At 47.5% G+C, this 13,682-nt stretch overlaps 1 protein-coding gene across 4 annotated transcripts in view; it reads right to left on the bottom strand.

Moving 5' to 3' along the window:
- The window catches only part of LOC144797609 (B-cadherin-like), a 696,579-nt gene that overhangs the window by 8,189 nt on the left and 674,708 nt on the right, over positions 1-13,682 (bottom strand). For all 4 annotated transcript variants that reach the window (XM_078668297.1, XM_078668296.1, XM_078668298.1 and 1 more), the window contains 3 exons: positions 4,413-4,631; positions 3,539-3,672; positions 1,922-2,071 (listed from right to left, as the gene is read on the bottom strand). In XM_078668297.1, coding sequence (XP_078524423.1) covers positions 1,922-2,071; positions 3,539-3,672; positions 4,413-4,631 — 503 coding nt within the window. The remainder of the gene's footprint in view (positions 1-1,921; positions 2,072-3,538; positions 3,673-4,412; positions 4,632-13,682) is intronic.

Raw genomic sequence — 13,682 nt, 5'->3', positions numbered from 1 at the left:
CGCCTCCAGCACTGGTGGCTTGGTCTTGTGAGGGATCGTGAAGGCCTTCATCCTTGCGTCGAAATCTTTTTTCCGCTGCATGAAGTTCTCCATTTCTGCCTCGAGGCGCCTTCTTTTCTTTTCCATCTCGGCCGCGTGTTCCGCGTCGGATGGTTCCGCCGCTCTCTTCGACGGATGGCTCGTCGCCGTGCCTCTCGGAGTCGAAGTTTTCGACGTCGAACCGGATATCGGGTCTCTGGTCGTCGTCGACAGTTTCGGGTCTTTCTCCCTCGTCGATCGATCCTTTTCGGGGACGATTTTCGACGTCTTCTGCTGATCAGCAGCTCTCGGCGCCGGGGACTCCTTCTCTGAGGATCCGCTGGGCCTGGGAGTAGTCGCGGACGCCGCCTTTTTTGGCGTCGGCGCTTTCGGGGTCTTGCCCTCGATTTTTCGAGACTCAGAGTCTCTCGGGTTCTTGGGGGCCGAAGAGTCTCCTACCTTGTCAGAAGTCTTCGTGTAATCGGTCTCTACGACCGTGTAGCTGTCGTCTTCGGCGGCAGCGTTGTCTTCTTCCTCGGAGGACATCCCCAGCTCGTAGAGCGACGGGGTCGGGGCCTTCCCCTGCAGGGCGGCGTGTGCTACCCTCTGCCTCTCTCTCACACGAAGGGTCTTCGGGGTGAAGGCGGAACAGGCGTTGCAGTCTCCGCTTTCGTGGTCCACCGGTAGGCAAAGGTTGCATACCGGGTGCTGGTCCTTCTGCGCGTACTTGTGGTGGCAGTTACGGCAGAACTTGAACGGCGTGTTGTCCATCCTCGAGCGTCCAGGGCCTCTCTGGTCGCGTGTTCGTCGACGGTCGTCGAAGATCTGGATGGAAAACGCCTTATCTTTGCTTGTCTTTCGTCGGTGAAGTCCCCTGGAGTCTTCAGATGACTTCTCCTCGTCTTTTCTGTATTTTTCTTTCTTCTTTCTCCAAAAATGTCTGGAGCCCAAACGGGAACGATCCAGACCCGACCGCGGAAAAAAAGAATCTGAAGATGGCGCCCAAGAGTGGGAGCTTCCGCAGGAAGCATGCCGACGTCACCGGAAATACACCCAAAGGGGGTGTGACGCCGACGCCCACCTGGGCAAAGAGAAAAAAAAAAAAAAAAAAAAACAAAGAAAAGACTACGAATCCGGACCCAACCACAAGACCGCGGAATAATGCACAGCATAGTGAATCCAGAAAGATTCACGCTGCAAAACTGATGTCTAGAAGTGCCAACCCTCTACTTAAAACTATCAGTCACCTTGGGCAAGAATATTGTTGTCCATGAACAAAATCCACTTTCATTGTGCGCATTGTATTTTAGTGGAGAAATGAGTGGGTTTAAAGGGGAGCACTACCCTCTTACTAGGCCCCGCAAAAAAAGTCAGGTGGAAGAAAAACAGAAGTACAAGTGATGGTAGCAAAATTGTGCAATTTAAGTAAATTAAGCAAACCAGGTTCAGACTGAGATAGCCTGGTTCCAATTAAAGTGATTGCTTGATGCCTCCTCTCCATCCCCTCCCCGACCAACCTGAACATGCGGACTTGAGCAGGCCACACCTCCTTAGAACCTTCGTCTATTCAATCAGCCAATCAGGGTTAAAACCGAGCTCTGCTTTGCCATGATGAAATTCTGAATATACTTGAAAACTGGTTACATCGACAACTGTCTGTGCCATTCACGAAAAAGCGGTGTAGCTATCCATCGTCTAGACCCTGCCCCTCACCCCAATGTTTATATTTGGTATAGTCCAGATAGAAGCTCCACAAACGGGTAAAGATTTCTGAAAGAGGATGCCTACCCTATTTTCTAACAAGGTTCCAAAGACATGTCCGAAGTAAGACCATGGTTTTCCTGCACGCTTTCACTGGCTTCCAAATTGGTTAACCTGACTACCCTTTGGAGTGCTTACTCACCTCCTCAATGAAATCACCAATGTCTCGAATGTTTCCAAATTCGGCAGGTGGACGGCGGGCCTGAGCAGTAGGCATGACGATAGGGACATCAGTACGCAGGATTTGAGGTCGTGCGTCAAGGCCTTGGTGGAGCTGACTGAGGTCATAGTCCTTCAAGAAACCAAAGAAAATTCAGCACAAGTAAGGCATAATACACAATATTTGGAGTTGGATGCATGAAAACTAAGCACCTTCAAATGTATAAATTAGGGTCTTTCAAAGGCTTTGAATTAAAAAAAGCGTGGGGAGAATACCTGCGGTCTCCGTAAAGACAGCACCAACAAACCTCGAGATTAGAGCATATTAATAAAAATCAGTCCTCCAAAAACCCTCAGTTTTAAAAGATAAATTGAAAATCTAACTAAAATCATTCACTGTTGTCAACCCAAAGTTTTCCCCCTGAAGTTTCACAGCCAGCCTTCACAATGCACTTTCAGAATCAGTGTAATGCGAAGGCAAATGTCCATATACAGTGCAGTTAACTACATTTAAATCTGACTAGGTCTTGCGAATCCGCAAGATGGATAATAACCAACCTCTACATCTCTGCCCAATAATCACGTTTTTCAATTAGAAGTGTGCTATGTACACAAGTGTTAAGTCTGTAAACATTTAAAAGCAAAGACCAGGAAATCGGGCTAAATCTCCCACCCCCCACCTTTGTTGCTCCTTCTGTGTCCGTTTTAACACCACAGCCGCCCCCCCCCCAGCTGCTAGAGAGCTCCAGACATTAGCCAACTTACCTGTGGACCTTTATGTAAATCTCCACTTATTGAAAGCATAAGCTCCCCTTTTTCTGCACTTAAGTTACGGGATGCTTTAATATCACCACTATTTATTCCATTATAATTTTACCAGGGTCCAGGCCTCCATATACACACACTACATATCAGTCACCAGTACAGGCTGCAATTGCCACCAGCCCAACCACCCACCCACACTCAGCAACACAAATGCATGCCAAGAAGTCGGTCTTACAAAAGCCTCGGTACCTGGAAGGGAAACTTCGCAAAAGCATTGAGGAAGGCACACAGTATTGCTCCTTCACATAAGGACAGCCAAGAAGTGAAGACTGCCCTACAACCTTCTTATGCAACCAGACTACGGCCACAGTATTCTTGAAATTCCACCTACTTGATTGAGCCCCCAAGCCAAGGACCAATATTCGTTTCAAGGAACATTCAGGGCACCCAGAGGTCCCAGCCAGTGAGGCAGCTGCCTCAAAAACTCTGCATTCACTCAGTTTGTAGTAATTTACTGGAAGAGTGGGCAACTCTGGTCCACTAGGCAGAGCTGGAAGAATTATTGGTTGCATGCAGATTTACCCATCATGAACATCCTTTCTTGCATGGCTCAGGCAGAAGTGAACCAAGATATGGCATAGCAAAGCAAACTGGAAGCCAAATGAATCATACAATTAAAGCTAAAATCGAGGATTAAAGTGGTTTAAAAAATAAATATTCCCATGTTAAAGATGCCAAGGACATGACTTATCAAGCACCTCCAACCACTGACAAGCCAATAAGCAGCCATTTTCAAGTGCCAGCATCATGCGCTCTGCCGTAGTCTGTGGCTCACCTGGTCTTCTTCTCCACCACCCTCTTCTGCGTAATAGAAAATGTTGTCCCTGGTGTCGTCCTCGGGTAACAAAGGTGGATCCTTCCTCACGTGCTTTTTCTTTCTCAAGAACAGTAAAAGGAGCAGGAGAAGGACTGCAGGGAGAAAGACAATGCTTAAAGAGCATTCTCCTATTAAACACCCTTTAAGAGACATTACAATGAAGCATCTCCTAAACGTTGGACCGATTACAGGGAGTAGATTGAGCAGGGTCCACAGTACCATGTACTCTGATACTATATGTGTCCGAATAAGATCCCTCAATGAACTTAGCCTTTGGAAGCAAATCACACGAGGAACCTTTGCAAGCAGCAAAGAACAGCCAAATGCAGTTGGTTTCAGCTCTTTTAGTGAAGTTAGGCACATCACTCATTGATAGGCAGAATCTTGAACATCTAATACAAGTGCATGCAGGTCTTCCATGTGATCCAGGACAGGTTTGCTTTAAAGAGCACCATTCAGAAAATATTACTGGGTAGAGAAACTCCTGCACCAAGGCGGGGGAACAGTTCTCAAACATTTCTGCAGAGCTTTCTGCTCCGATTCGAGGATTATGATCATTTCAATAACCATTATGCCTGGTTAACTCGGAAGTGATTGGAACCTTTTTATTCCTTGGCGTCACTATATATAGCCCTTTCCCCACCATACTGCTTTCATCATGAACACAGACGCATTACTGAGCTTCAATCTTGGATACAAATGCTTGCTAAAACAGGTCACAAAGTTACTGCTTCACCGTTTTTCTTCCTCTAAGCCATGGCTCCCTGGTGGGCAATATTACCTAGGCATTCAGCGTAAATCTATTTTTCCATATTTTTTTATTTGTACTTACTCAGTAGTCCTAGAACAGACCCCAAGATTACGAGAATGATGGGAAGGCCAACTGCAGCTTCTCTCTTCCCAACACACTTCCTGGTGCTACCACTACAGACACACGCTGTTGCGTTCACCACCGTCAGCTGGTCCTTATTCTGATTGTCATACAGCCGGAGAAAAATGTGGTAGTAGCCTTCGTTTAAATCAATTGTAGGTTTCAGCACTACTGCAGTTCCTGTAATGATTAGACGCCGTGAGTTTAAGGTGAAAGAAAAAACGCTGGATACCTTGATAAAGTCATGTGCACCAGATTCAACAGAGCTTTGTAACCCCTCTCTAAACCAGAGCGAAAAGAACACCTATCCCGGCATCAGACCCAGAGAGAATAGAACACCACCATAGCACATTTGTCAGGAGGGCTTAAAATGATTTTGCAGGAATACCCCATAAGTTAAGCTAGGTATTCCTGTACAACAAAAATCTTAAAGTGGTGATTTAGCTTTTAAAAAAATAATTTTAATATTCATAGAAAGCCACTGTACCCCATTCTCTTCCTCTTCCAAATAAAAGAAGCTGGGTCAAAACACGCCCTAGGGAATTTTACTAAAAGACCAATTATTTGAAAATATTTGGCTGGACTAATTTCCACAAGAAATACATTAGAGGGATGCCCACTAATAGCATGTTTTATAGCAATCTACAGCATTATTGGACACTTCGGAACTGCACATTACAAAAATACTCCTCACACAGACTTATGCAGAGCACATTTCTACCCATACGAAATGAGTAGCTACCTCTTCACCACCCACAAAGCACTAGGAGGCCTCATTGGATGTTAAATTAATGTTGTACAAGAAATGAGTTACCTGTAACGAATAGTTTTCTTACCCGTCGGTGTAGTTTTGCAGCTTGAAGATCTTTCTGGATTCACTATGCTGTGCATTATTCCGTGGTCTTGTGGTTGGGTCCGGATTCGTAGTCTTCTTTTTTTTCGTAGCCCAGGTGGGCGTCGGCGTCACACCTCCTTGGGTGCATTTCCGGTGACGTCGGCATACTTCCTGCGGAAGCTCCCACTCTTGGGCGCCATCTTCGGGTTCTTTTTTTCCGTGTTTCTTTCGTTTCCGAAGTAATGGCAATGTTCTATTTAGGTGATATTTTACCGCTTTGTGCTTTTAAAAGTCCTTTTTTTTGTAATTAACCACCTCTTCTCTTTCCAGCCTCATCTTTCTGGCGGAGGCGGGTGGGTTCGCTAGTGAATCCAGAAAGATCTTCAAGCTGCAAAACTACACCGACTGGTAAGAAAACTATTCGTTTTGCAGCGTGAATCTTTCTGGATTCACTATGCTGTGCATAGATTTTGTAGCGGTTTCTCATTTCTGTGGCGGCTGGGTGGAAGATGAGCGTTGGTTATTGAATATGTGCTGGAGCACCTTTTGTCCGACTTGTGCTTCCTTGTTCATCTGTATATCCACACAGTAGTGCTTCGTGAACGTGTGCACCGAAGCCCATGTTGCCGCCAGGCATCTGTCTTGTATGGGTGCGTTAGCCAGGAAGGCTATTGTAGCACCCTTTTTCCTAGTGGAGTGGGCACGTGTCCCCTCTGCTAGCTCCGGTCCTGGACGTGTGCGGCAGATTTGAATTGTTTGTTCGATCCATCGCGCAATAGTCTCTATGGTTACTGCCTTTCCCATGAATCTGTTGGCGAATGACACAAAGAACTGTTTTGTTTTCCTGTGTCCCTTCGTCCTCTCAATGTAGTGCATGACTGCCTTTCTGGCGTCCAGGGTGTGCAGGGCTCTGCGCTAGTGGTTGGTTTTTGGAAAAAACTCGGTATCTGTATAGACTGGTTCATGTGGAATTTGGACACCACCTTCGGCATGAAGTGTGGGTCAGTCCTCATCACAACCCTATCATTGTGTATTTGTATGTAGGGTTCTTGTAGCGTCAGCGCCTGACGCTCGCTTACTCTGCGTAAGGACGTTATTGCAACCAGGAAAGCTGTTTATATAGTTAGCATCTTTAGGGAGGCCTTGTGAAGTGGTTCAAAGGGCTCCTTCATGAGTTCCGTTAGGACTATGTTCAAGTTCCATGCAGGTGGCGGCACACGCTTGGGTGGTGCGATCCTTTTCGCTCCTTCCAGGAATCTCTTCACTACCTGTGATGTGAAGAAACTCCTGCACGTTTCTCCCCTTGTGTAGGCGACTATCGCTGCCAAGTGAACTCTTAACGAGGATGAGCTAAGTTTCTTCTCCAGCAAGTGCTTCAGGTACTTTAGCACTGTGAGTCCTTCATTCTATTGTGAAGTCCTTTTCTGCACCACATTGCGCAACATAGCACTCCGAGTGCTGGGCCTTCGTGCCTCCCGAAGGACCCTCAGGGTGCTTTCTGGCAGTCTCAAATGTGCGAACTCTATGTCCTCAGGAGCCATGCTACTAGGCTCAGGCTCTCTGGCTTTGGTTGTAGCACCTCTCCGTTCTGCATGGAGAGTAGGTCTTTCCTCCTGCCGAATCTGTGGGGTGCACACTCATCTCCATGATCTGCGAGTACCAGGTCTGTCTCGCCCACTGTGGCGCGACCAGTATCAGGGTCATGTTGCTCGCTCTGCACTTGCTCAGCACTCTGTGCATCAATGGTATCGGGGGAAAAGCGTAAGCAAATGTCCTTGACCAATCTATCCATAGGGCATTCCCCAGGGACCCCTCAGGCTGTCTGGATGCGAAGTTTTGGCATTTTGCATTCCGGCGTGTGGCAAACAGGTCCACAGATGGTGTTCCCAATCTGTCGAACAGCCACCTTGTCTCGAGCATTGAGCTCCCACTCATGGGATGCCGATGTCTGTCTGCTGAGCCGGTCTGCCTGTATGTTGTCCTTCCCTGGTAGGTGTATGGCTAGCAGGTCTATCTTGAGAGGGATGGCCCATCTCCATATCTCCTGCGCCAGCGTTGAAAGCGTGGCTGACTGTGTGCCACCCTGCTGGTCGATGTAGAACATCGCGGTGGTGTCTGTTTGTAGCAACACCTTGTGCTTGTACAGTCTTCTTTGGAAAGCTTTCAGTGCAAGGAAGATAGTCTTCAATTCTAGGTAATTGATGTGCTTTGTCGCATCTGCTGGAGTCCACAGTCCCCTCACCTTGAGCTCCTCCATGTGAGCGCCCCATCCCTTCAGGGATGCGTCTGTGGTGATGGTCACTGTTGGCGTTGGTGGCGTTAGAGGCTTTCCCCTTATGTTCTCCATGGTCCACCATGTCATCTCCTTCACTGCGTGCGTCACAACCACTAGATCCTCCCAACTGCCTGTAGCTTGTGACCATTGCTCCTGTAGCCATTCTTGAATGGGTCTCATGTGGAGACGTACATTTGGTACCAGGTGGATGCATGATGCCATCATCCCCATGATCTTGCTCGCAGTCCTCACTGTCCGAGCTGGTCCCTTCCGGTAGAGGAGAGTTTCCTTCACCAGCGCCATCGCCCTCTTCTCGCTGGGGAACACCTTGCCCTGTAAGGTGTTGATCTGTGCCCCAGGAAGATCTTCACTTGTTCCGGCTCCATTGATGATTTCTCCCAATGGATGGAGAACCCCAGGCTTATGAGCGTGCTAGTCACTGTCTGTGCGTGCTGCTTGCATTTCTGGCATGTTTGCTTTCACCAGCCATTCGTCCAGGTAGGGGTATAAGTGTATTCCCTGCCTTCGTAGGTGCGCTGCGACTGCTGCGAGGCACTTTGTGAAGACCCTTGGTGCCGATTTCAGCCTGAAGGCTAGTGTCGTGAACTGGTAGTGGCTTTCTCCAATGGTGAACCTGAGCATATGCTTGTGCTTTGTTCATTGGCATGTGCAGGTAGGCGTCCTTGAGGTCTATTGTGACCATGAAGTCCCCGATCTGCAGTTGCGGGAGCACCTCTTGCAGGGAGGTCATTTTGACTTTTTGCGTTCTTATGAATTTGTTCAGGAACCTTAGGTCCAGAATGGGTCTCATTGTCTCGTCTACTTTTGGTACCAGGAAGTACGTTGAGTATATTCCTTTGTTTCTTTCCCTGAAGGGTACCCGTTCTATGGCCTGCTTCTGCAAGAGTTCTTTTGCTTCTTCCTGAAGGCGCTCTAGCTGTTTGCTTGCTAGTGGCTTTCTTTTTGGTTTTCTGCTTGTTGGCCTCCCCTCCAACTCTATGCAGTATCCAAATTGGATGAAGTTGAGGATCCATTTGTCTGATGTGATTTCTCTCCATTGTTGGAGGTAAAATCTTAGTCTTCCTCCCACTGGTGTTATGTGGTCGTAGATGTTTAGCTTGTCTTGACCCCTCTGTACGTGCTGCCCCCTGGGATCTTTTCTGTGGGCGGGCACACTGAGTTTTCTGAAGTCACTTAGAGGCGGGCTGCTGTCCCCCTCTTCTATTCTGTCCATGTCCATTTCCTCTCCCTCAAAAGGACTGGCCTCTTTGTTGGTACTGCCAGGACTGCTTCTGCTGACCCTGCTGAGCCTGCGAGTCTGCCTGGTGAGTTTGTTGGAAAGCCTGGTGTGATGTACCTGGCTGGTTTCCACCTCGCCCGCCAGGCCTCCGCGACGGGGTGCCCCTTTTGTTGCCTCTGAACTGCAATGCTCCCATGGACCTTGCTGTTTAGTTATCCTTTTTTAGTTGACTCAGCTTCTCGTCAACTGTTGTTCCGAAAAGCGTATCGCCGTTGAACGGTGTGTTCAGGATGCGGTGTTGCACCTCTGGTTTGAAACCTGAGATCCTGAGCCAGGCGTGTCTTCTTTCAGTGACACCCATCATCATGAGCCTGCTGGAGGTGTCTGCTCCATCCAGGGGCGTCTTGAGGCAAGAATTTGCTACGTTCTTCCCTTCAACCAGTTTCAGCCTCTGCCTGGCATCCTGGGGCAGGTCCTTCACCAACTGCCCCAGCTTCTCCATGATCTGGTACATGTGCCTGTTTATCAGGGCGTTGGAATTAGCCATGCGCCAGTGGGTCGCGGCATTCAGTTTGATCCTTCTGCCCACCAGATCCATCCTCTTGCTCTCCTTATCCAGTGGTGGTCCAGAAGTAGTGGGCACGTTAGCCCTCTTTCTTGCTGTGGCCGTGATAATGGAGTCTGCGGAGACCGTGCCCTGAATGTAGGCCGGGTCCTTTGTGGAATGTTTGTACTTCTCAGTTCTGGGAGATACTGCCTTGCATGTTGCGGGCTCCCTGAATGCTTCCTTCCCCTGAGCCAAGACGCTTTCGAGCATTGGAAGGAACTGGCTCCTCGTTTGTGTTGGGAGCAATGTTTCTAGAAGGAAGTCTGCTTTCTGCTTCTCTTCGTCGAGCTTGAGCTTGAAAGCTGCTGCGGCAGATTGTATCCCCAAGTTGTAGGCCCGATGTCGTCCGGCGGCGAGGGCCTCGAGGGGTAAGTGTCGACCACCTCCTCCGGGCTGTCGGTGTCGACATCTATGTAATCTACCTCCTGTAGGTCAGAGGGTGCCGACTGTGTCCGTCCTGCTTTCCTCTTCCTCCCCATAGTTGTAACTATCGTAGGGATTCTCGTACTCCTCCTGGTCGTCGATCACCTAGACGTCCTGGTCTTGTTCCTCGGCGACTTCGGTGATCTCATACTCCTCCTCGACCGCCTCCACCACCGGTGGCTTGGACGTGAGGGATCGTGAAGGCTTTCATCTTTGCGTCGAAATCTTTCTTCCGCTGCATGATGTTCTCCATTTTGGCCTCGAGGCGCCTTTTTGTGTTCCGCGTCGGATGGGTCAGCCGTTCTTTTCGGCGGATGGCTTGTCGCCGTGCCTTTCGGTGTCGAACCGGATTTTGGGTCTCTGGTCGTCGTCAGTTTTGGGTCTCTCCCTCGGCGTCGATCGATCCTTTTCGGGGACGATTTGACGTTTTCTGCTGATCAGCAGCTCTCGGCGCCGGGGACTCCTTCTCGGAGGATCCGCTGGGCCTGGGAGTAGTCGCGGACGCTGCCTTTTTTGGCGTCGGCGCTTTCGGGGTCTTGCTCTCGATTTTTCTAGACAGAGTCTCTCGGGTTCTTGGGGGCCGAAGAGCCTCCTACCTTGTCAGAAGTCTTCGTGTAATCGGTCTCTAAGACCGTGTAGCTGTCTTCGGCGGCAGCGTTGTCTTCTTCCTCTGAGGACATCCCCAGCTCGTAGAGGGACGGAGTCGGGCCTTCCCCTGCAGGGTGGCGTGTGCTACCCTCTGCCTCTCACACGAAGGGTCTTCGGGGCGAAGGCGGAACAGGCGTTGCAGTCTCCGCTTTCGTGGTTCACCGGTAGGCAAAGGTTGCATACCGGGTGCTGGTCCTTCTGCGCGTACTTGTGGTGGCAGTTACGGCAGAACTTGAACGGCGTGTTGTCCATCATCGAGCGTCCAGGGCCTCCCTGGTCCGTGTTCGTCGAGGATTGATGAAAAACGCCTTCTCCTTGCTGACTTTGTCGCTGAAGTCCCCTGGAGTCTTCAGATGACTCCTCGTCTTTTCTGTATTTTCTTTCTTCTTCAAAAATGTCTGGAGCCCAAACGGGAACGATCCAGACCCGAAAAGAATCTGAAGATGGCGCCCAGGAGTGGGAGCTTCCGCAGGAAGCATGCCGACGTCACCGGAAATACACCCAAGGGGGTGTGACGCCGACGCCCACCTGGGCGAAGAAAAAAAACAAAAAAAAAAAAAAACAAAGAAAAGACTACGAATCCGGACCCAACCACAAGACCGTGGAATAATGCACAGCATAGTGAATCCAGAAAGATTCACGCTGCAAAACTGCAGTTACAGGTAAGTAACATTTTTTATACAGTATTAGGGTATCTTTCATAGATTCACACACCTGAGTCAGAGTAGTAAGCAATAAGCACATTTCGGATGGTACAGCATATACAAATTCACTAGATAACATATCAATGTGAAACATAGAAAGTACCAAATTGCGAGTAGAGTACTCTCTAATGGGTATCAGACCAAACTTCTCGCATATGCGGATGACTTAGCAGTTATCACCAAAGACCCAGAGTCAGCTATGAGGGAAGTAGTTAATATAACTGATCGGTTTGGAGATATCGGGTTACCGATTAAATGTGGACAAAATACAAGTACTGTGCTCTAAAAAAAATAGCCAAGTTGGATGTTAGATATGTGGACTCTGTAGTTTACTTGGGTATAATAATAAATGCAGAACCGGGTAAAATTAATGATAATTACACACCGCTCTTGCATTCGATGGAAACAGAATTAAAAAGAATGGACTCACTACAGCTGTCGTTAATTGGGAGGGCTAACGTTATAAAAATGACAATGTTTCCCAAGGTTCTTTATAAATTAAGGTCAATCCCATTCAAAATTGATGAGAAGATTATTAAGAAGATCGAGGCTATATTCATGAAATTCCTGTGGCAATATGGCAAAACAAGGCGATCAAATAGATACATGTCACTACCACAAGAAAGAGGAGGGCTGGATTGCCAGATATAAGGATCTATCATTTCGCATGTCTCCTTACAGATATGGCAATCCTATTCCATCCAGGGGGCCTAACCCTCAGGCAGGCGATGATACCATCAATTTCAGTTATTATTGGGAAGTGAAGCAGCAGGGGTCTTATTGAGGAGAACCCAGAGGAGTTATTACAAGAAATTCGGGTATAAGACGCTTGAAGATGTATGGTATATGTGGAAAACCGTTAAAAAAACCTAGATATACCCACTTTTCATCATAGCACACCACTCTGGAATTCAACACTTTTTCCAAACCTTAGCAGGGATGGATCGTGGCGTCACTGGGAGAGTCAGGGTATTGTAGAGTTGGGGCAAATAATGATTAGAGATCAATGTAGAACACTTGAAGAACTTTCGCAACATTATTCATTACAAGGTTATCAAGAGTTTAAATACTTACAGCTTGTCAATAGAATTAAATCAATTAGGCCACGTATCACTTTGACAAGGAGATATGAATTATTCGAGTATCTAAAGTCGGGGAGGTCATAGAATTAGGGATATATATAAAATATTTAGTGAAGCATCAATGGATGATATGGGTAAAATGGAAGCTGCCTGGTCCAAAAAACTGGGGGATCCGGAAGTAGATCTTGATAAGGCTCTAGCTATGGATAAAAGATTTCTGCGTTCCTCGAATCTCAGGGCCCAACACTATAAAACTTTATTCAATCTATACTATACGCCGGAAAAATTATTCTCTTGGGGAAAGCGGCAGATAGCAATTGTCCCAGATGTGGAAATGGCCCAGCTGATATACACATGTTCTATGGCTGCGAAAAACTAAAAAGCATTAAAACTGAAAGAGCAGTTTTTAGAGGGGCTGATTGTTGTCAAAATTAATCTATCCCCAACCCTGATAATAACTGGATGCGATGTGAAACTAAATATGTGCACTGAGGCCGAAGCTTTAGTTTCTCTGTAGCAATCCTTAGGATTTTAATTAGTGCAGCTTGGAAGGATCTAGAAGCACCTACGTTTCAAATGTGGATGTGTAGAATGTTGGGTATCCATAATATTGAGGAAGCACTATATGAATTAAAGGGAGCAAAGATAAGGGAAATGGGTATGCGACTTTGGGCCCCAGTAGCTGCCTGGAGGGCAGCAAGAGTGTAAAATGAATGACTCATTGGTATTGTAGCTATTGAACCTGTCTAATATCCTTTTTATTGATGGTATTTTTCTATGTATCTATGTATGTATTTGTGAATTTGTAATTTACTGGTATGAACTCAAAAAACAAAAGTACCAAATTGAAATCAAAGAAACTATTAAGGAACCCAATAGAGAAATGTGCGTATACAAGAAAGGATGGCGGGATGAAAAGAATGCTCACCTCGATCGAAATAGACGACGAAGTACTTCCTGTCCCACTGCAGCATCCTTCATGAGTTCCGTATCCATGCAGTAATGCTTGGTGAATGTATGCGGCGTCTTCCCAAGTTGCAGCTCTGCAAGTGTCTGATAGGCAAACCTGGAGGTAGACATAGCCCTAGTGGAGTGGGCTCAGACCTTGGAACGTAGTGGGTTGCCCCGCTGGCTGGTGACAGAACGTAATAGCTGCAGAGATCCAGCGAGACTTTGTTTAGTGACTGGAAGACCTTTTCGAGGTGGACTGTAAGCCACAGAGTTGGTTGGACTTGCGGAAGGTCTTTGTCTTGTCAATGTATAATTTTAGGCAGGGATTAAGATCCAGAGAATGCAGAGTTCTTTCTGCCATTGTGTGAGGATTTGGAAAAAAGGAACGCAAGACTATAGGTTCATAGAGATGAAAGTCTGACAGGACCTTAGGCAAAAACTTGGATTTGTTCGTAGTATAACCCCG

Source organism: Lissotriton helveticus, chromosome 12 (genome assembly GCF_964261635.1).
Source record: "Lissotriton helveticus chromosome 12, aLisHel1.1, whole genome shotgun sequence".
In the NCBI taxonomy this organism is placed as follows: domain Eukaryota; kingdom Metazoa; phylum Chordata; class Amphibia; order Caudata; family Salamandridae; genus Lissotriton; species Lissotriton helveticus.
Note: the sequence above shows the minus strand (reverse complement) of the source record. Positions and strands in the feature narration are given on the sequence as shown.